Source organism: Notamacropus eugenii, chromosome 5, assembly GCF_028372415.1.
Source record: "Notamacropus eugenii isolate mMacEug1 chromosome 5, mMacEug1.pri_v2, whole genome shotgun sequence".
NCBI lineage: Eukaryota > Metazoa > Chordata > Mammalia > Diprotodontia > Macropodidae > Notamacropus > Notamacropus eugenii.
In genome coordinates, this window is record NC_092876.1 from 86203556 (window position 1) to 86224677 (window position 21122).

Genomic DNA, 21122 nt, shown 5'->3' on the forward strand with positions numbered 1-21122 from the left:
TCCTATAGTTTCTCGAATAGGAAATTGACATTCTCTCTGCACTCTACTGTAATTAAGACCTTGTTCTAGAGTGTCCAGATGAAACTGGACTGATGAGTGTCCAGAGAAAAGTAACCAGGATGGCCCTTAAATTCATTGACATATGAAGATTAACTTAAATATGTTTTGTTAGCCTGGAGAAGAGAAGCTTAATGGAAAATGAGAGCTGTCCTTACATATTTGAAGGGCTTTCCTGTGGAGAATTAGACCTGTTCTGTTTGGTTCCAGAGGGCATACCTAAGAGCAATTTGTAGAAATTTCAGTTTCAAAGAGGCAGATTTTGGTTCCTTATCTGGAAAAACTCCCTAAAAAGTTAGAGCTGTCCAAAAGTAGAATGAGTTGCCTCGAGAAGGGAGGGTGTTTTCCTTCCTTAGAGGTCTTGAAGCAGAGGGTAAGTAAATGCTTGTCAGAGATGAAGAAGGATATTTTTGGATATATGGTTTAGAGTAGATAGCCACTAAGGTCTATTCCAACTCTCACTTTTTGTAATTGTGTGAGATATATGACAATGGCTTGAGGTGATGCCCAAACCAAGGTTTTGTTTTGTTTTGTTTTTTAAAGAATGGGAAAACCTAGGTGTATTTGTACATAGAAGGAAAGAGACAACAGATAAAGAAATAAGATGAAAGACTTTGAATGATGGAATAATAAAAATCCTGGAGGAAACAAGAGAAGAAAAAAACTGGGGAGAAGTGGCTTTGATAAGGTGAAAGATTCCCTTTTCAAAAAGTGTGACAAAGGAGGAGTGAATGGGACCTGATGGAAAGATTACGGCAAGAATGGAAAGCCCGACAAAAGAATGTAAATTTAATATAATAGGAAATCAGAAACCATTTTAACCTCTATGAGAAGAGGAATTTCTAGAAGAAAGGCAGCACTTTAAGGATCTTAGGCTGATAGTGGCATATAGAACTTTGTTCCTCCGAACTTTGTTTCTAGTCTCTCTTTTGTTATTTATTTATCATATATAAGTATTTATTAATAATCTACTATGTGCCGAGTACTTTTGCCAAAATCTGGTAATGAAATGCTAAAAAGGAAGTAGTCTGTGCCATCAAGGAACTTACATTCGATCTTGGGAAACTTATTCTCAAAAAGCTTTAAACAGATATATGCTACACATATGCAAGGCAATTTCTAAGAGTAGGGCAAAGCACTGGTAGCGTTATGAGATGGTGTTTAAAGAAAGTGAGGGCCTTTGAGAGACAGAATGAGGTTGGAGTGCATCTCAGGCATGAGGGACAGGCTAAGCAAAGGCCTGCAGAGGAGAAATTGAATGCTACATGAAGAATATGAAGAAGCTACTTTTGCTGGACTATAGAGTGCATGGAAAGGAGTAATGTATAACAAGCCTAGAAAAGAAGCCTGGAGCCAGGTTATGAGGACTTTGTGTGTTTGTCCTTTGTTGCAGAAGAAGACCATGCCATCAGAGAAATGATGACATGATGTGCACTTGACTTTGTTTTGAGTGAGGGAGGGCTGTGCAGGTCACCAGTCTCACTTCTCCTCCAGAGTCATCTGAATCCAGTGACCAGATATTCATCAGGATGACTGGAGATGACCCAGGATGAGGCAATTGGGGTTAAGTGACTTGCCCAAGGTCATACAGCTAGTGAGTGTCAAGTGTCTGAGGTGAGATTTGAATTCAGGTCCTCTTGACTCCTGCATTGCTGCTCTATCCACTGCACCACCTAGCTGCCCCTTTGTGAGGATTTTAAATATCAATCAAAGGAGTTCCTTTCCCTAGAGGCAATAGGGAGCCTCATCTCACACCTGGACTTTTGTAGTCGTTTTCTGGTTTGTCTCCCTGCCTCAGGTTTTTCCCCCTCTACTCCATCCTTCATACAGCTGCCAAAGCGATCTTCCTAAAGTCCAGGTTTTACCATTTTACTTCCTTATTCAATGAACGTAAGTGGCTCACTATTAATTCCAGAATCAAAGATGAAATTCTCTGGCTTTTGACGTTCTTTGTGACATGACCCTTTCCTATCTTTCTAGTCTTTTCCCCCTTTATTCCCCTCCACATCCATTACAGTCCAATGATGCTGACCTTGTTGAAATTATTTGTATACTTGTATACAAGACTCCATTTTTTGACTCCTTTCCTTTTCACTGGCTTTCACTCATGCCTGGAATGTTCTTCCTCACTTTTACTTCCTGCCTTTCTTTACTTGAGAACTCAGATTAACTCTCACCATCTGCAACCACTGATGCTAAAATTCAGGTCTAGTATCTAGTACTTGATTGGTAGATTCATAGAAGTAAAATGGAAACTATATATTCTTCTAGTGAATAGAAAACAATTATAGAGCTGGAATGATCTTAGAATTCATATATATGATCTTCCTCCTTCAGTAGGTGAGTCAACTGAGGCCCAGAGTCTACTGATCTAGTATACCTACCCTTGTACTTTGTTAGCTAGAGGAAATGGCATATACATAGGCACAGAATGAAAGATAAGATTGGAAGTGTCTGCACAGTTTCATTAAGGTAAGGTTGGGGAATAGACTGCAGAGTTAAGAGGAGTGGAAAGAAAGTGGAGGCATTGGTAGTTACCAGTGATCTTTAAAATCACTAAACCTAATGCCTTTTTCTCATTCTTATCCTTGGCCTTTCTGCAACCTTTGACACTCAGTCACATGCTTCTCCTTAATACTTTCTTTTCTCTGTGTTTTTGGGAAGCTACTCTCTCCTGGTTCTCATCTCTAACTTCTCCTTCTCAGTCTCTTTTTCTGAATTTTCATCCAGGTCATACCTGCTAAATGTAGGTGTTCCATGGGGTCCTGCCCTGGGTCCTCTTCTTATCTCCCTCAATACAATTTTAATTGATCATCTCATCAGTTCCCATGGATTCAATTCTCTCTCTTTGCTGATGATTCTCAGATCTACTTCTCTAGCCATAACCTTTTTACTGACCTCCATTCTCACATCTGCAGTTACCTATTGGATAGCTCAAACTAATATCTCATGAACACCTTAAACCTGACGTCTAAAATGAACTCATTGTTTCACTCCCAACATTCCCTTTTCTTAACTTCTATATTATTGTTGTGGATACTACCATCTTCCCAGTCACCCAGACTTCCAACCTTAGTGTTATCTTGAATTACTTACTCTTTTGACCTTATCCAATTGTCAGTTGCTAAAAATAAGGCCTGCTATTTCTACCTTTATAACATATTTCATAAGCATCTTCCTCTTTCCTCTGATATTGCCACCACCCCTGGTTCAAGCTACACTTGAACTATTCCAATAACTTTTGCCTCAAGTCTTTCCTCACTCCAAACTATTTTCCATGCTTTACTTAAATTAATTTGGAGATTTTTCTCCAATTTACCCTATTTTCATGTAACTATATATTTTCTCCTCCATAACCTATGAGCTTCTTGATAACAAGGAATGTTTTGTGCCTTTTTTTTTTTTTTTTTTTTGGTATCCTCAGAGCTTAGCACAGTAACCTTGCAGATGGTTGGTGTTTAATAAGTGCTTATCTATTTCCAGGGGTTGGAAACTTGCAGCCTTGAGGTCACACGTGGCCCTCTAGGTCCTGAAGTGTAGCCCTTTGACTGAAGCTAAACTTCACAGTACAAATACAAGGGTATTTGGATTCAGTCAAAGGGCTGTACTGAAGACCTAGAGGGCCACATGTGGCCTCAAGGCCATAGGTTTCCTATTCCCGGTCTAAACATTTATCTAGTCATGCTTATGATGAAGGGCACACATTTGTGGCATGGCTTGCTATGATTAGGGATTAGGGAATGAACTGTCCTCCATGGAATCAATCCAGTGAGGATGGCCTCATTAACTATGTGCTACATCAAATGAGTCAATTATCACTAGAATGCCGCAGTATTTCCTTTTCCTCATTCTCAAGTCAACATTAACCCTGCTTTGGTCAAGTATGGTTTGAATCAGGTGCTTTCAGAGACTCCTTCTAATTCTGAGAATTTGTAATTTCTTTTTTAAAAGAATTGATTAAAAAATTTTTTATGTCACCATTTAAAAAAAGATATCCCTTTTGCCTTCCCCATCTAGTGAGCCATTGATCTCCAATGAAGTGGGGGGAGGGGGTGAAGAAAAAGAGGGGGAAAAAGAAATTCAACAAAACTAACACATCAACCAATTCTGACAATATATACAATGTTCCATACCCATAGTCACCTCAATCAGAAAAAGGAAGGCAGAATATTTTCCCATTTCTTCTGCAGGTCAAGATTTGTCATTATAATTTCTTTTCATTCAGGTTTATCTCCTCCTTTTCCTCTCCCAGCTGGCATTCATCCCAATGTAACCCAGAAAAAAGAATGCTTGTGAACAGAATGATAGTGGTCTTTAAATATTTGAAAAGTTCTCCTGTGGAAGAAGTATCTAATTTATATTGCTTGGACACAGAAAGCCAAACATGGATCGAAGGGTAGAAGCTGAAGAGAAGCACATTTCTGCTAGCTAGTTATAAGGAAAAATTTCATATCATTTAAGGTTGCTCTAGGAGGGAGGGCATTTTCTAGATTTTATAGTCCTTGAGCAGAAACTTGGTGACCACTTGCTTGAAATACTAAAGAGGGGACCTTTACTTTCTTTAGTGTGGAATATATCCTTTGGGGGTTCCTTCCAACTCTGATATCCCATGAAATGAATGCCGTTCATCAGATTATTCCTTTGCACAGTAGCATGGTGTAGTGGAGCCAGCACTGGACTTGGAATCAGGAAAACATAGATTTAAATGCTATCTTAGACACTTACTAGCTGTGATTTAGGAAAAGCTATTTTATCTTCTTTACTCACTTTCCTCATCTATAAAATGAGGGGGTTGGATTTGATGGCCTCCAAAGGCCCTTTCGGCTCTAAATTTATGATGCTTTACCTTCTGCTGTTTATCTACAACCCTTCCTGGGGTGGGTGGTCAAGGTGGGGACCATGTTCTACTCTTCCTGTTCTTTTCCCTTTGGTTTCCTGCTTTCTGACTGTGAAACCACATTTTTTCAGTATCCTGTTCCTACCTAGGAGCAATAAGGCCTACATGGGTTGTACATGCAGGTATTGTGGGATGTGATTATAATGTTACCATCCAGATTTTTGCATGGGTTATCTATTTTCATTCAGAATTTTAAGTGTATTATCTCCATGGTCTTTTACTTTCATAGTGTCTCTAGAAAGAAGAAAGAGGATTGAATCTCTCCATTTTATAGATGGAAAAATCCAACATCATGGAACATTTTAGGAGAGAACATGGTGTCAATATGGTATAACTACAATTGAAGATGAACAGAATGAAAAGCAGGGGGAATGAGATGGAGAAAAGGGACCCTGAACTTTGTTTCAGTCATTAAGAGGAAGAGATTAAAATATAAGAAACGGGGAAATAACATGGCCAAATTTAGGCATAGAGGTTAGGAATTTGAGGGCAGGTTGGCTAACCCTGGCTGGAGCAGAAGAACACTGAGGTTGGGGGGGCATCTGGTGATGTTAAGTCATTATAACATATTCATCCCAAATTTTGCATGAAGATGCAAGGCTGAAAATGTTATGTTGTATCTAATGAATGTTTGAAGATGTTCAATGTGGAATAAGTGGGGAAATGTTCTCTTTTGAAATGTCAAGAACAAAACGTGAAATATTATCTCGAGTAGTGATGCCAAACTCAAGTAGAAGGTGACCACAAAACTGTACATAAAGATCCCTGATGGTGGCATGCCCTAGAAAACTACATAGTAACATCATCTCTGTTCCATTGTGTTTTTAATTATTTCATTAAATATTTCTCAATTACATTTTGATCTGGTTCAGGCTGCACTCAGGAGTTTTCTCACCTGTGGGTCATCTGCTTGACATCTTTGATCTAGACGATACAAAGAGGAATGAGGGCAGAGTGAAAGAAGTTAGAAAAATATTGGCCAACAATAGGATGGGAGTTCTGAAAAAAAATCTCTTCCTCTTCATCCTTTCCCTTTCTGTTTCCTCTGTTCTTTTTTCATTGTTTCTTCATCTTTTATCTCTTCTTTCTTCATTCTCTGTCTCTTTGTCTCCCATATTTCATTATTCCTTCAGTCTCTTTTCCTTCATGTTTATCCCCCTTTTTTCTTCCCTTCATTCCTCTAAATCTGTTTTATTTCTTTTCTCCCTTTTCTTCCCTTCTCCTTGTTCCATTTCTTCTGTCAAGCACACAATTGGAGCTCTATGATTTCTTTCTTTTTCTCACTCTAGTCTGGAACCACATAGCCAGTACTGGCCAGGTACCATTAGGGAAATAATTCAGGTTACATTTCTTAGTCCAAAGACAGAAGAAAACCACATTCTATGGAAGCTTGCCTTCTCACATAGTTTTTCTAGATTCTGAAAAAATCTCCTCAAACTGAGGGAATGACGTTAGTGGGAAGTACAAGCTGTTTCTTTTGACAAAAAGTGGTGGTTCCAGAGAAATGGTACTGATAAGGAGAAGCCTGTCTTTCCCAGAGTCAGAAGCTTTCAGTAAGGAAGGACAGAGGTGGTTGTGTGGGGCAGATGGAGTAGGTAGACAGAGATGAGCTACATAATGAGAATATTATGACATTATAAAGCAGATGGAAGACAGAACTGCTTCCTTGTTTAACTGCACTTGGTGACATTTTCTTTCCATTTTCCCTTCAGTACGTTTAGGAACAGGTCTGGGCTAGAAGGATTGTGAGCATGGTGTAGGGAGTGTTATGCATATTTTCATACTCGTAGATCCTAGCATACAGCATCCTCTCAATGAGCAGTATACCCATGTGTATCAGCTGTATAGAGAAGAGAATGTCAAATTTATGGCCCTAAAGAACTCAAGAAAACAAGGTCTTCTGGTCACTGCCTGTGCTATTGATTTGCTTTATTTCTGACTGTTTTTTTTGGTTCTGTTTTATCTTTTTTTTGTTGAATGAGAATGAAAGGTGATCCTGAACATAATTTGGTCAGCAAAGAACTCCTACTGTGAGCTCTCCTCCCCTCGAGGAGATGCGGAGAGTCTTGTATTTCTGGAGCTCTTAAATTCAAGCATGTGAAAAATCAGAGTACATGAGTGCAGTACTCTTCTCTGTATGTTAATTATGTAATTCAGATTAAGTGCTTAATAATAATAATAATGTTGCCCAATCTATATGGTTCTTTAGCATTTTTAAGATATTTGAAAGGGAGAAATAGGTGGTTTAGGGCTGGTTGAGCTGGGGAAGTCTTCATAGAAGAAAAAAGAATTATATTGAGAGGAGTTATAGAAAGAAGAGAGAGGAGGCTTTAGCTTAGTGAGGGAGTGAGGAAGGTCATGGGGGAAACTTCAGGAGGAACTTTGGATAGAGCCAATGGGACAAGTATTGCCAGGATCTGCTATCCAAACTAACTTCATAGCAGCAAATGGAATAAATCTGTTCTATCAAGCTTTTCAGAATCAGCCATTTTCCTTAGGAAGTAGGAAGGGAGAAAGGGAAAGGATACGAGACAGATATGATGGCAGGGTCTTGATTCTGGGACTGAAGGAGTGAGATTCTGAAGGCTGACCTTGAGCCACTGATATACCTGGGCTTGGAGCTCTAGGAGACCTTCCCTATGGCAAAAGTATGAAATCAGAAAAAAAAAAAAAGTTAAGTGTGTGGATGGGAGGGTTTATTTTTTTCAAGTGGCTCTGTCATTTCTGTCAGAATCTAATGAGACATTTACAATGTTTTGTACATAGTAAGCACTTGCAATTCATTCATTCATCCATCCATCCATGGATCTATTTGTTCATTCATTCCCCTTGATTACTTAGAGTTACTAACTTGTGATATTATCTTCTCTTTATTGCATATAACAAAATTCATTCAAACCTGGGGCCCTTTTTTCCTCACCAAGTTTTGTCAGACTAGGCAATGGAGTGCATTTTTCTAGCTAGTATCTGTGTTATCTATTACTCTTAGTCTCCATAATCCTTAAGTGTGAGAAGGCCCTCCAGGAGTAGATACTTCCCCAGGCAACTGGAAGAGATAGAAAATACGTGCCAAGACAAACCCAGGGACTATATGAACGTAATTACAAAATACTCTTCACACAAATAAAGACAGATCTAAACAATTGGAGAAAATGTTAATTACTCACGGGTAGGCTGAGTCAATATGATAAAAATGACAATTTTACCTAAGTTAATTTGTATATTCAGTGCCATACCAATCAAATTACTAAAGAATTATTTTATACAGTTTGAAAAAAATACTAACAAGTTCATCTGGAGAAATAAAAGATAAAAAATATCAAGCAAATCAATGAAAAAAGGTAAAGGAAGGCAGTCTAGCAGTAACAGATTTCAAACTATGTTACAAAGCAGTGATTATTAGAATAATCTGATGTACAATCTTAGTACTGGCTAAGGAATAGAATGGTAGATCAGGGGAACAGATTCTTTATACAATACATGTTAGTAAGTAATCATAGTAATGTAGTCTTTGATAAATCTGAAAATCTGAACTTTTGGGGAAAATTCATCATTTGACAAAATTTCTGGGAAAACTGAAAAATGATCTGGCAGAAATATTTTACACTGGGTACCAAAATAAGGTACAGAATAGATAAATGATTGAAACACAATGAGTGATAAGAAGTAAATTAGGGTACCATGAAAAGATTTACCTATCAGATTTATGGATAAGAGAAGAGTTTATGACCAAACAAGAGACAGAGAAGATCATGGGATATAAAGTAGATAATTTTAATTACATAAAATTAAAAAGTTTTTGCAGAAACAAAACCAATACAGCTAAAATTAGAAGGGAAACAAGCAGCTAGGGGAAAATTATAGCACCTTTGTCTGGTAAAAGGTCATTTCTCAAATATATTGGGAATGGACCAAATTTATAAAAGTAAGAGCCATTCCACAAGTGTTAAATGGTCAAAGGATATGAACAGGTAGTTTTCAGAAGAATCAAAGCTACCAATAATCACATGAAAAAATACTTTAAATCACTATTGATTGGAGAAATGCAAATTAAAACCTTGAAATTCCACCTCCCATCCATCAGTTTGGTTAATGTGACAAAAAAGAAAAATGACAAATGCTGGAGGGATGTGGAAAAATAGAGACACTGATGTACTGTTGGTAGAGTTGTAAATGCCAGCCATTCTAGAAAACAGGCCTGGTAGTCAGGTCAGAAGACTGTAAACTAATTCTTATGATGATGCTAAATTAACTTAAGAACTTATCTTCGGAATTTAACTTAAGAGCCTGGGGAAGATTTTTTGAATATCGTTAACAATACCATGTCAAGATCTTTATCTTTCTTCACACAATTATTAAGTTCCAGAAAAATGCATAATTTAGATAAAACATTGTCCTGCCTTCCTGTAGATTAAGGTATGAAGATCAATACATTATACAGGTAACTATAATACACAGTAATTCAGGTTAATTATATTAGAAAGATTTAAACAATGCTCTGTGAGGATCAGTTGGTGAGAAAAGACAGGTTAAGGAAGGCTTCATGGACGACATAATTATTAGAAGGGCATTAAACAATGAGTAGGAACTAATGGGTGAAGAGTATGTATGGGAGGTAGATCTGGGGTGGACAGGTAGGGATTATATTTTTTATTCTTTCTGTAACTTCAATTCTGCCTGAATTGGGTGCTAGACCATGACACTCATTTTTTTTTCTTGGAGGTAGCTTTGGCTTAGCCTCACTGTGGGCTGTGCTGAGGTTCTAAGTCCCTCCCAAAACTTGGGTGATTTTTAACCCTCTTTCAATACCTGTTTTACAATTTTTTCTCTCCAGATTTGCCTCCCACCTTCCTCCATCACTCTCTTCCTGCCTTCCATCCCTCATCTGATCCAACCTAAGCTATACATATGCTATGTACCTGCCTTGGCATGTTATGCATCTACTTTGTGCCCATCACTGTAGCCACAAATACAAAAGTGAGATAGAACCTGACTTTGGAGAGTTTACATTTTACATAGGGGAAACTATGTGGTTCTAAATAAGTAAAACACCACATATATAAAAATACCAGCATCCTCAGTTCAAAGTCAATATTTGTTGATTAAGTGCCTACTACGTAGAACGCTTTATGCTGGGCTCTGAGGCTAAAAAGACAAAATGAGGGCAGTCTCAGCCCTGAAGGGTGATATTCTCCAGTTCCACCTTTGACTTTTAGATTTGGATCTGGTGAATGAGGTGAGTGATCAAGATAGGAAATCCCATCTATAGTCCAAGAGGTGTATTTCTGAAGTAATAAGCTTGATTATTTTACGTAGCTGATGGTTGGTATTTTATGTTGCCTCCTCCTATCACTCTCAAAAAAGAGCCGAAATATGCTTTGTGCAGTGACAAATTAGAAGAAATGTAACTTCCCAAGGACATCATCTTCAAGGGGACACCATTCATTTCCTTATATAAATTATCCTCTGCTAAATAATTGATACTCCTTACTTTATAATCAGGGGGAGGGTAGGTATTTAAGAATCTCTATTCTCCTCAAATGTTGATGTATTATAAAGAATGCTGTATCTGAAGTCAGAGGGCCCATATTTGAATTTCATCTCTGCTACTTTGGTCTCAGTGCTTTGTGACCCTGGACAAGTCATTCCAGTTTTCTACTCTCAGTTTCCTGATTTACAAAATGAGTAGATTGAATTAAGTAGTCTTTAACAGCTCACGATCTATGATCCTAAGATCACACTGCGAACAGCTGCCCCCTGAGATTGTGTGGGTTCATTTGAATTTACCGAGCAATTAAATATTAGTTTTCTGTTAAGAAAGAGACAAGGTGGAATTCTAAATACAGGGCTGGAACACCTAGGGTCAGTTAATGCCTTTAACACACAAACACATGACTAATCCTTGCAGTCCTCCTTAGGTAACAAAAGGACTAGAAATTTTAGGTGATTTTTCCACTCTTTAAAGTAGATGCCTATAGCTAGGTGGCACAGTGGCTTAAGCACTGAACTTGGAATCAGAACACCCAGAGTTCAAATCCGGCCACTTATCATCCATGTGGCCATGGGCAAGTTGCTCAACCTCTAAAGTTTTCTCATCTATAAAATGAAGGTGATAATAGCACCTAACTCAGGGTTGTTGTGAGGATCAAGTGAGATAATATTTGTAAAAGTGCTTAGAACAGTTTCTGACACATAGCAGGCGTTATATGAATGTTAATTTCCCTTCTCTCTTGCCTTCTTCTATTTTCATGGAGGGAGTTTCTACATAAGGATTGAAGTCATAGATCTAGATATTCCTGTGCTTCTTTCCTGCCATGTGCCAGGTACTGTGTTAGATGTTATGCAAAGAAAAAAAAAGACTGTTCTTGTCCTCAAGGAGTATATAATATACTGGATGTTTGTTCAACCTTGATACCTAAGGCAGGCAGAGAAGGAGGGAAGGACAAGTAGGAAGGAACACATGTCATTTAGGCAGAGAGATTTAGGTAAGGTGGTGCTAGATAGCATGTTATACCTAAATATCACGGTCAGTCCAAGAAATCTCTTTGCAGGGGAAGTTAGAGGAAGACAGAAGTAGATATAATAGCAAATTGGATATCAAGATTTTAAATCTCAGTTATTCTAACTGAACTTAGACAAATAAGCTTAGACAGATTCTTTCATGTACCCAGTTTTTCTTTCTTTTTTTTGAAAATAAAAGAAGGGTTTTGATCTAGATAACCTTAGCTATCTTTTTCAGCATTACTATTCTGTAGTTCAGTTCTTTAAGAACTTCTGTCTTGACTCTTCCCTGAACCACTTAAGTAGCAATAATGCAACCACGTAGTTGCAGACGTTAAGGGTGATCTTTGTACAGTAGAGTGGTCAGATTATTTGGTCATTGGGCAATTTTCTTCATGGCAGATCTTTAAAGGCAGACGTTAATTGAATCCTTGACTCAATAAAATCAGTTCATATTCATGGTGGAAACCCCGTTCTCTTTCTAGAAGATTTGTTTTCTTTTCATTGTGATCCTTACACCTGCTTTTGATGATCAAAGCGGTGAAGAGTTCTAATTTATAGGTCCAGCTTTACCACTAGCTAACTCTGTGATCATAGACAACTCACCCTCCCCATTTTTCCCCTCAGTATCATATCATATATACTGTGACAGACTTAGATGAGGTGATCATTAAAATGCCTTCTTGCACTCATATTGTATGATTCCATCTCTTTCTCTTTCTAACTTTGGTAAGATGCTAATTCCCTGAGGGTTTTTTATTCATTTTGAGAGGCTTCTAAATAGTTTTAAGTGTTTCACCACCAAGCTTACCATATTCATAGAACATCTAGTTCAACTAATACCTGAGCAAGAATGGACTCTACAATATTACTGATGAGAGGCCATTCAACCTCCACTGTAAGACCTCCAAATATAGGGATCATTAAACACTTGACAGATAAGTAAATAAAAATCCCTCCCCTCCTCAGATATGTATGCTACATAATATTTTGGCTCCTTCACAAATAGGCACTGGTAATTAGAGAAAAGATGATTTTGAATAAGGATAATTTAAGCTAGGTGCACAAAGTGTAAAGATGGGAGTAACAGGATTGTAGTCTGGGTGCCATTGAAGAGAGCTCCTTTAAGGAGCTAATGAGCCATGCCTCTGTGAATCTCACCATAGCCCATATCAGAATGTTCTGAGGACATCTTTCTGCTTTTCTTGGGAGCCCATGTTGGGGGTTGGGGCCCTGTCAGAAGATCTCCTACATATCCTAAGCTCAACAAGTCCAAAACAGAACCAATTATCTTTATCCTCAAGCCTACCCCTCTTACCATCCCATGAGGGCACTACCATCCTGCCCCTCCCATTCACTCAGGTTTGAAACCTTAGTCACAACTCTCCTTTGTCTCACATATTCAATAACTGGCCAACTGATGTTGATTCTATTTCTAAAACATCTTTCCAATCAGTTCCCTTCTCTTCTTTTGCATGACCACCTTGATTGATTGGCCGAGTTTCTGAAACATCTCACCTGGACTATTGTGATAGCCTCCTTATTGGTTTCCTAGCTTCAAGTCTCTTGGCTTTCCAAATCATCTACCACATAGCTGCTAAAGTGATTTTCATAAAGGGCAAGCCTATGTGGCACTCTTCTACTCAAAAAACTCCAGTGGCTTTCTATTACCTCCGGATTCACATACAATTCCCTATTTTTTAATATATTTAATGCCATTTGCAACTTTTCTCCAAGCTACCTATATAGTATGATACATTATGTTACAGTACATACCATTATCACATATCATGCTGTATCACATATATATCATATTATATTATAATCCTCTTCATGGACCCTGAGCTAGTTCAATCATCCTTTTTGCTGTTTCTTGCATAGGTAGCTTTATTTGCCTTTTTCATGAATTTGCATAGCGCTCTTCCATGCCCAAAAGATACTGCTGTCTCTTTCCATCTCTTAAGATCCTTTGGTTTCCTTCAAAAATCAGTCAAGTTATACATTATATATGAAGATTTTTCTGATATCTTCAGCTGCTAGTGACTCCCATTCCAATAACCTTATCTTTTTTGGTATATACTTATGTATATTCTGTCTCCCCCAATAGAACATGAGCATTAGAAGTAGGAATGGTTTAAGTTTTGTCCCCTGTATCTAGCGTAGTCCCTAGAATATAGTATAGGGCTTAATAAATGCTTGTTGTTCGATTGCCTGAATAAATTGCTGCAAACAGTGATTCTATACTCTAAAACTGGCTAACGGGGAAGAAGGCAGAAATTTGATCTAAAGTACTTCCCTCATTTCCACATGAATGTTGAAATGAGGGAAACCATTTGTGTAGTGAAAAGTTTCCCTGCTGGAGATGTATCAATTTTTCAATTCATAGAAGCCAAAGAATACATTTGTTGGAATGTCTTTTAAGTGGAATAGGCTTATCTATGGAAAGATCTGCTTCATATACTACCTTTAATACTTGAAATTTCTCCATTAGTGCTTTGTGACTTTTGGTTCAACATTATCCCTTCTAAGAGTTCCTTTTAAAGTTTTCTTGCCTCCCTCAGAAGGTGGCCATTGATTTCCCCACACTTCATTGAGAACTAGTGAGTTTTATCACTCCTGGCTTTTTTGTTCATTGTCCCATTGTAATAGAACAGCAGGCCCCATGAGGTATAAAAGGAGGTATTTCTGAAAGGTAAACAAGTATAAAAAGCGGAGGTACAGTATTGTTCTTATTTACTGAAACCTTTCCTAATCTCAGTGTTGGTCATCAGCACATTCCAGTTTAGTCTAGAAACCAACCCAACTTCTCCCTAGCATAATTCAGTCCCAGTGGAAAATTAGAACTAATTACTAGTTGTTTTGTAATTTGGTATGTAGAGGAGAACTGACATTTCTGAATCTCTTATCATCATCTTTTGTTCCTATTTTTTACAAAAAAAAAAAAATGATGTGAAAAGCCTAAGTAAGGCCTTTGATAGGGAAGGTGGGTGTCAAGAGTTAAGACCTGACTCGCTACTGTTCTTGTTTCAGTTTCCTGCTTTTTCAACTTTACCAGCCCATCTGGTATCGTCTTATCCCCAAATTATCCTGAAGAATATGGCAACCACCTGCATTGTGTCTGGCTCATCCTCGCCAAGCCTGAGAGTCGCATCCATCTGGCCTTCAATGATATTGACGTGGAACCTCAGTTTGATTTCCTGGCCATCAAAGATGGGGCAACAGCTGAGTCTCCTGTTCTGGGCACCTTCTCAGGAAGCCAGATCCCTTCTTCACTTACCAGCAGTGGGCACGTGGCCCGCCTTGAGTTCCAGACGGACCACTCAACAGGGAAAAGAGGCTTTAACATCACCTTCACCAGTGAGTCAATGTATCCTTCCTTAGCCTTCTTCTGTGGGTGTGGACCATGGGGAAGGAGGTAGGGAATTTTGCTACTAATCCAGTAGGAGAGATCAGGAACTAGAATAATGGATATCACTCTTTCTGAAGAAATAAGGAAGCAACATTATAGCAGGGGCTAGAGAGTACATGGGATAGGGTTAGCCAGGGAAGGCACATGGGGTTCTGGGATGATTGAGGTTTCTCTTGCCAGAGAAATATCCCCATCCCTATTATTTAGTATCCCTTGCAGGGGTCTGGGGTCATTTTTCCTGTTTACTAGCTTATGCTCATACCCTCTTCTCACCTCTTGAACACAGTGGCAGGTGTTGGATCAGACTAATAAAGGATGGAGAAAGAAATAAAGGATAGTTTATGTTAAAAAGAAAAAAGATCCAAAATATTTGTAGTGGGCCATAAACTCATTTTAATGCAGAATTATGTCTTGGCAGCCAGAAAGAACGTGTTTGATTTTAGGATACACTACTAGAAACACAGTGCCCAGAATGTGTGAGGTTATAGTGCCATTGTATTCTGCCCTAGTCACACTCCATCTGGAATATTGTATTCTGTTCTGGGTACCACATATTTGGAGGGACACTAACATATTGGAATATTCCCAGAGTAAGGAAGGTGACTGGAGATTGTATTATATAAGAATGAATTTAAAGAGACCGCGTTCTTTAGCTTGAGCATATTTGAAGGGTGGAAGAGAGATTAGTTTATTTGGAGAGTTAGATGGAAGAACTATTAGCAAAAAGTCTCAACTATTTGAAGATGGCCTCAGGCTTCTGGGCTAGCATGTTCATGCTGTGTGACTGGCACAGCCCTGTTTATCAGTACTTTTGATAGTACCTCTAAGCAGAAAGAACAAGTAATAGAATTCTGTGTGTGATATGGATCCATGCCTGTGTTTCTGTCAAATTTTTCAGGGCATATATGCTCATGGAATCTCAGAAGTTAGAGTGCATCAAAGCTAACCTCTCACTCAGTGTGAGAATTCTTTCTGCATTATCTGGATAACATGATCATCCAGCCTGTTTGAAGGCTTCCAGTATTCAAGATCTCACTTCCCTATGAAGAAGCCATTTTAATGATTGGACACCTCTAATTGCTAGAAAATTGTTTCTTGTAATAGCAGTGGCAACACATTGTATGTGTATGATACTTTAAGGTTTACTTTCTTCCTCACATATGTTGTGAGGTCAGTTGTGGAAGCATTATATTTTGGGTGACAGAACTGAGACCAGAGAGAACGAAGGACTTTCGTAGAGTCATAAGGTTGATAAATGTTAGAGCCAGAACCCAAAATCAGATCTTGTGACTCCAGAACCAGCTGTTAGATTTACATAGCTGTGTTGTTTTTCATATTAAGCTTCAGATCTCTCTTCCAATAACTTCTACCCTTTGGTGCTAATTTTACTCTGGAGTAATATAGTTATTCTTTCCTCTTTTCCATTTAGCATTGCTTTAGGTCATAATGGTATTTATAATGGTAGCTAACATTCAACTAGTGCTTTAATGCTCATGAAACACGTGATCGCATTTGATCATACGTAGCACTTTCAAGTGTGCAAAGTGCTTTTCTTATATTATCCCATTTGGTTTTCACAAGAACCCTGTGAATTGACTCACTTGTAATTACATAGCTAATAAATGACAGATAATTGGAAAGAGAGCACTAACAACTTCAGATAACAAATTGGGGTATCCCAGAAGGCTTCCTGTAGGAAACGGTACTTGGTCTTATTCTTGAGTGGTATTGAAGGTTTTAAGAGGTGGTGAAAGGGAGGAGACAACCGACATAGAGGTGAAGAGGATGAGTGGGGTAAAGTTCCAGAGCCCTAACTGTTTTACCTAATTGTATCTGCTAGCTAGAGGCAGGAACAGTTATTGACAATCAGTTTCAGGGCAGATATTTCATTTAAATGTTCTTGTCTTGTGTGTGTGTGTGTGTGTGTGTGTGTGTGTATGTGTGTGTGTTGTGTAAGGAAAGATCAATGAATAGAGTGATGGGTTTTAACATGGTTAACAGCTAGAAAACACACAGTACAGGTTAACTAACATTGTTCCTTTAAAGGCAGTGTTTTCCAAGGCACCTGTGCTGCACATTCATTCATGGCTTTATAATTCATTATAACTGCCACTAGCAACAATGGCTAATTCTCCCAGCTAACGGCCAGTGACAAAATTTACCAGGCTTTTTGCCTTGAGTGTTTTCCTTCCTGAGTCAGACCCAAAACAGCTGAGACACAAGCTTCAGGTCATTACTCTTCTCTACTTACCCTGGAGCTTTCCTTACCACAAAATTTCAAGAATGTGAAAATTTCAAAAACAGAGTAAAGAAAAAATAGATTCTTCAAAGTACCTTAGACCATTCAGGCACAAAACAAGTCTTCCATTGGAAGCTTGCTTTATTAAAGATCATGGGTATCTGCTTTTGGAGGACCACTAGTATAGATGACAGAGAAAGGCAAAGGAATTATTTCAAGGAATGTTGGAAGATCTTCATTGTATGGAATCATTGTTATATGCCTGGGATGGCTGAGAGGAAACCCTGTCTTGAAGGAAGGGAAATGGAACAGATGACTTCAGGCAAGGTTGCTTAGTCTGGATCTCTCTTATCAACTACAGGACTGTGTCTAATCTTCTCCGGAGATGACATTATAATACTGCGGAAGGTTTCTGAAGTAGGCAATAAATTTGATTTTACAGCTTATTCGGTCAATGTTGCATCAGCAAACTGTAGAAAAAAAATTTCTCTTTCTATGTTCAAGTGCCTAGTTCCTGGACTGGACCCAGCTTTAGAGTGGGAGGTGGAAAGAAGGCTACTTTGTCTTCCCCTCCATTGCAGGCTTTGGGGAAGGCATTGGCGCAGGTCCGGGCTTGGTGACTGTGATGTGGTGGCTTTATTTCTGGAGTCAGCCCAGGCTAACCAGCCTCCATCTCACACAGCATTTCGACACAACGAGTGCCCTGACCCAGGTGTTCCAGTGAATGGCAAACGATTTGGTGACAGCCTCCAGTTGGGCAGCTCCATCTCCTTTCTCTGTGATGAGGGCTTCCTGGGGACTCATGGCTCAGAAACAGTAACTTGCATCTTAAAAGAGGGCAGTGTGGTTTGGAACAATGCTGTGCTTCGCTGTGAAGGTACCTATGTTCCCCATTGGGGGGTGGAGAGGCTGGGGGGTGGGGGAGGTGGAGGTGATGGTTCACTGTGAGGGGGAGGGGGAGCTGGGAAAGGAGTGTGTCCCCGTTGCCACAGGAGTAGAATTTTGGTCAGCAAAGTTTAAATGATCCATCCTCTTTAAAGACCCCTCTGCCACACACGATGTTAAAAATCATTTTTGACATGCTGAATCTAGTAATGGTGAATATATATCTCCTCTAGGATTATGTATTAGAACAAGAGATTATGCCCCAAGGAATAAGCTCTAAGGTCAGGTAGCTAAATAAACTGGAAACAGTCTTGAACATGGACTTGAGAGAGATGGCTTCTTTTCCCTCTTTGCCACTTGATAATTGTGACCTTGGGCAAATCACTCCACCTCCTTAAATGTCAGTGCCCTCATCTATAAAGGGGAATCTGTCAAGATTGTAGGTGTATAAGTGCTCTCTAATTTATAAAGTGCTCTGTAAATATAAAAGCTAATATGTTATTAGAATAATGATGGGATTTTAGACATTTGGTGAATCATGATGGCCCACTGCTTCAGAAATTACAACGCAAAGAGAGGCAGTCTCTTTCCGGGGCTGCTACATTGACCTCAGCTAGAATGGCAGTTCATATACCTGTCACCATGCTGCTTTTCTCTTGTAATTGTAGGTTTAAGATTCTTTACCCTGTATGGACACCTAGCATTTTTACTACTCATTTCACTAAGGATCATTGACTAAGCACCCTGTCTTCCTTTCAAGCCCCAGCTAAAATCCCACCTTTTACAAGAAGCCTTTCCTGATCCCCTTAATGCCAGGGCTTTCCCCCTAAGTTTATCTCCACTTTTTCCTGTACATATTTAAATATAGTTGCTTGCAATAATGTAGTATTATATAATATATATAAGATGAGATTATATATATATGTGTATGTGTGTGTGTATGTGTGTCTACATACATATTAGATTAGATTATAAGCAGCTTGAGATCAGGGACTATTTTTTGCCTTTCTTTGCATACCTAGCACTTAGCATTGTGACTAGCACATAATAGGCACTTAATAAATGCTTATTAACTTGACTTATTGAGTTCTGGGGTCCAAGCATTCTGTTAAGCTGGGCTAGGAGAGAGCAAAGAAGATCTAGTCCACGCCTTCTAGGTGCTCAGTTATTAGCTAAATAAGCATGAGAATCACTAGCATTTATATATCACTTTAAGGTTTCTAGAGTGTTATACATGTATTTTTTATTTGATCCCCACAACAATGCTGAGAGGTAGGCGCTGTTATTATTCCCATTTTATAGATAAGGATACTGAGACTGAGAGAGACTAAATGACTCATCTAGGGTTACATAGCTAGTAAGTGTATTAAGTGGGATTTGAACTCATACCTACCTGACTCTAAGTCCAGAGCTCTTATATACTGAAACACCTAGCTGTCTGAAATACTAATTCAAATTTGTATGTAGGCAATTTCTTCGCAGAATTTATATGATGTCAATATTGCAAATATTTAGATGAGCAAAATGAACCTCACAGATGGTAGATGACTTGTGCAAAGCCAAGACTGCATTATAGGTCTCTGGAATTCCAATCTAAGGCTTTTTTCATGGCCCCATACATGCGACAGCTTGTAGTTACTGAGCTGTTAATAAAGAGATTATACACCTCACACAATTAGTAAAAAAGTCATGGTGTATCATAAAAACATGAGATACAGGTTTGGCGTGCCTGTGGACTGCAGTAAAAGACCTTGATTCAATCTGAGCTTGGAAAAAATGGTGTAAGACCCGAAGGCAGGGAATAGTTGTTGGGAATTAAAAATGAGACTTTAAATACTAGGCGGAAGATTTATGATTTAATTATAGTTCTTGACAGTTTGATCATTTTGTTCTTTATTTGTTTAAGTTGTGTCCAACTCTTCTTGACCCCATTTGGGGTCTTTTTGGCAAAGATACTGGAGTCGTCTGCCATTTTATTCTCCAGCTCATTTTATAGATTAGAAAACTGAGGCAAACAGCGCTGTGACAACTTGCCAAGGACCACACAGTTAGGAAGTATCTGAGGCTGGATTTGAACTCAGGAAGATAAGTTTTCCTGACTCTAGCTAGGCCTGGCACTCAATCCACTGTGTCATCTAGATGCCCTGATTTAGTCATAGAATATAGATTTAGAGTTGGAAATGACCTTGAAGGTCATCTGGGCAGCCTCTCAGTTTATAGATGAGGAGCCTGAATCCCCCCAAGAATAAGTTACTTGCCCAGGGGCACATTTCTATTAAGTAGAGTTTGAGTGGCATCAAACCCCAACGAAACTGGATTTGAATATAGGTCTTCCATGTCTAAATCCAGTATACTTTCCATTGTACCATGTTGCTTCTGTTATAGGTCATAAGGTAAAAGCAGTGGTGTGTTGAAAACAGTGCCTGAGCTAGATGCTCATGTTTCCATACAGGAAGCTACCTCTCCAAAATTCCACTTTAAGTAAATGAATGATAGTATTGTTTTACCTAATTACTTGGACTAGAAATTTTAGGAGTCCTTTTTGAATCGTCCATTTCTGTCATCCTTTTATCTAGATAATCACCAAGTCTTATAGATTCTTCTCTTGTAATACCTGTCTTATCTATTCTTTTCCATTCCTGCTTCTACCCATCAGTTGATGTCTAGAGTACCACCCCAATATCCTGTTCTCTGGTCTCTTTCCAGGTGCTCAGCTTAGTCTTTCTAAACTAGTGCTTTCATACTGCTCCTCTGCTCAAGAACCTTTAAAGGGACTTCTGTTTTCTTTCATGTCAACTCCAGACTTCTCTGTTGATCATAAATTTATAAACTGTTACAAACACTCTGTGAGGCACTGGGTATACAAATTCATAAATGAAATAGTCCCTAACTTTAAGGAAATCACATTCTATGGTAACATGAACAGAAATATAAAACATCTATCATGTAATTTTGGTAGGGAATGCACTAGGAACAGGGATCATCAGGAAAGATAGGGATTTTGTGAAGTGGAAATGAATAGGGGAATAAGGGAGGGCATTCTAGGCGTGGGCAGGAGAGATAGTTTATGCTAAGTTATGGAGATTGGAGGTAGAATGTCACATATGGGAAATACTAGGTAAACCAGTTTGACT

At 38.7% G+C, this 21122-nt stretch overlaps 1 protein-coding gene across 2 annotated transcripts in view; it reads left to right on the plus strand.

The window, feature by feature from the left end:
• The window catches only part of CSMD2 (CUB and Sushi multiple domains 2), a 1007626-nt gene that overhangs the window by 691723 nt on the left and 294781 nt on the right, over positions 1 to 21122 (plus strand). For both annotated transcript variants that reach the window (XM_072610105.1, XM_072610106.1), the window contains 2 exons: positions 14486 to 14812; positions 17786 to 17980. In XM_072610105.1, coding sequence (XP_072466206.1) covers positions 14486 to 14812; positions 17786 to 17980 — 522 coding nt within the window. The remainder of the gene's footprint in view (positions 1 to 14485; positions 14813 to 17785; positions 17981 to 21122) is intronic.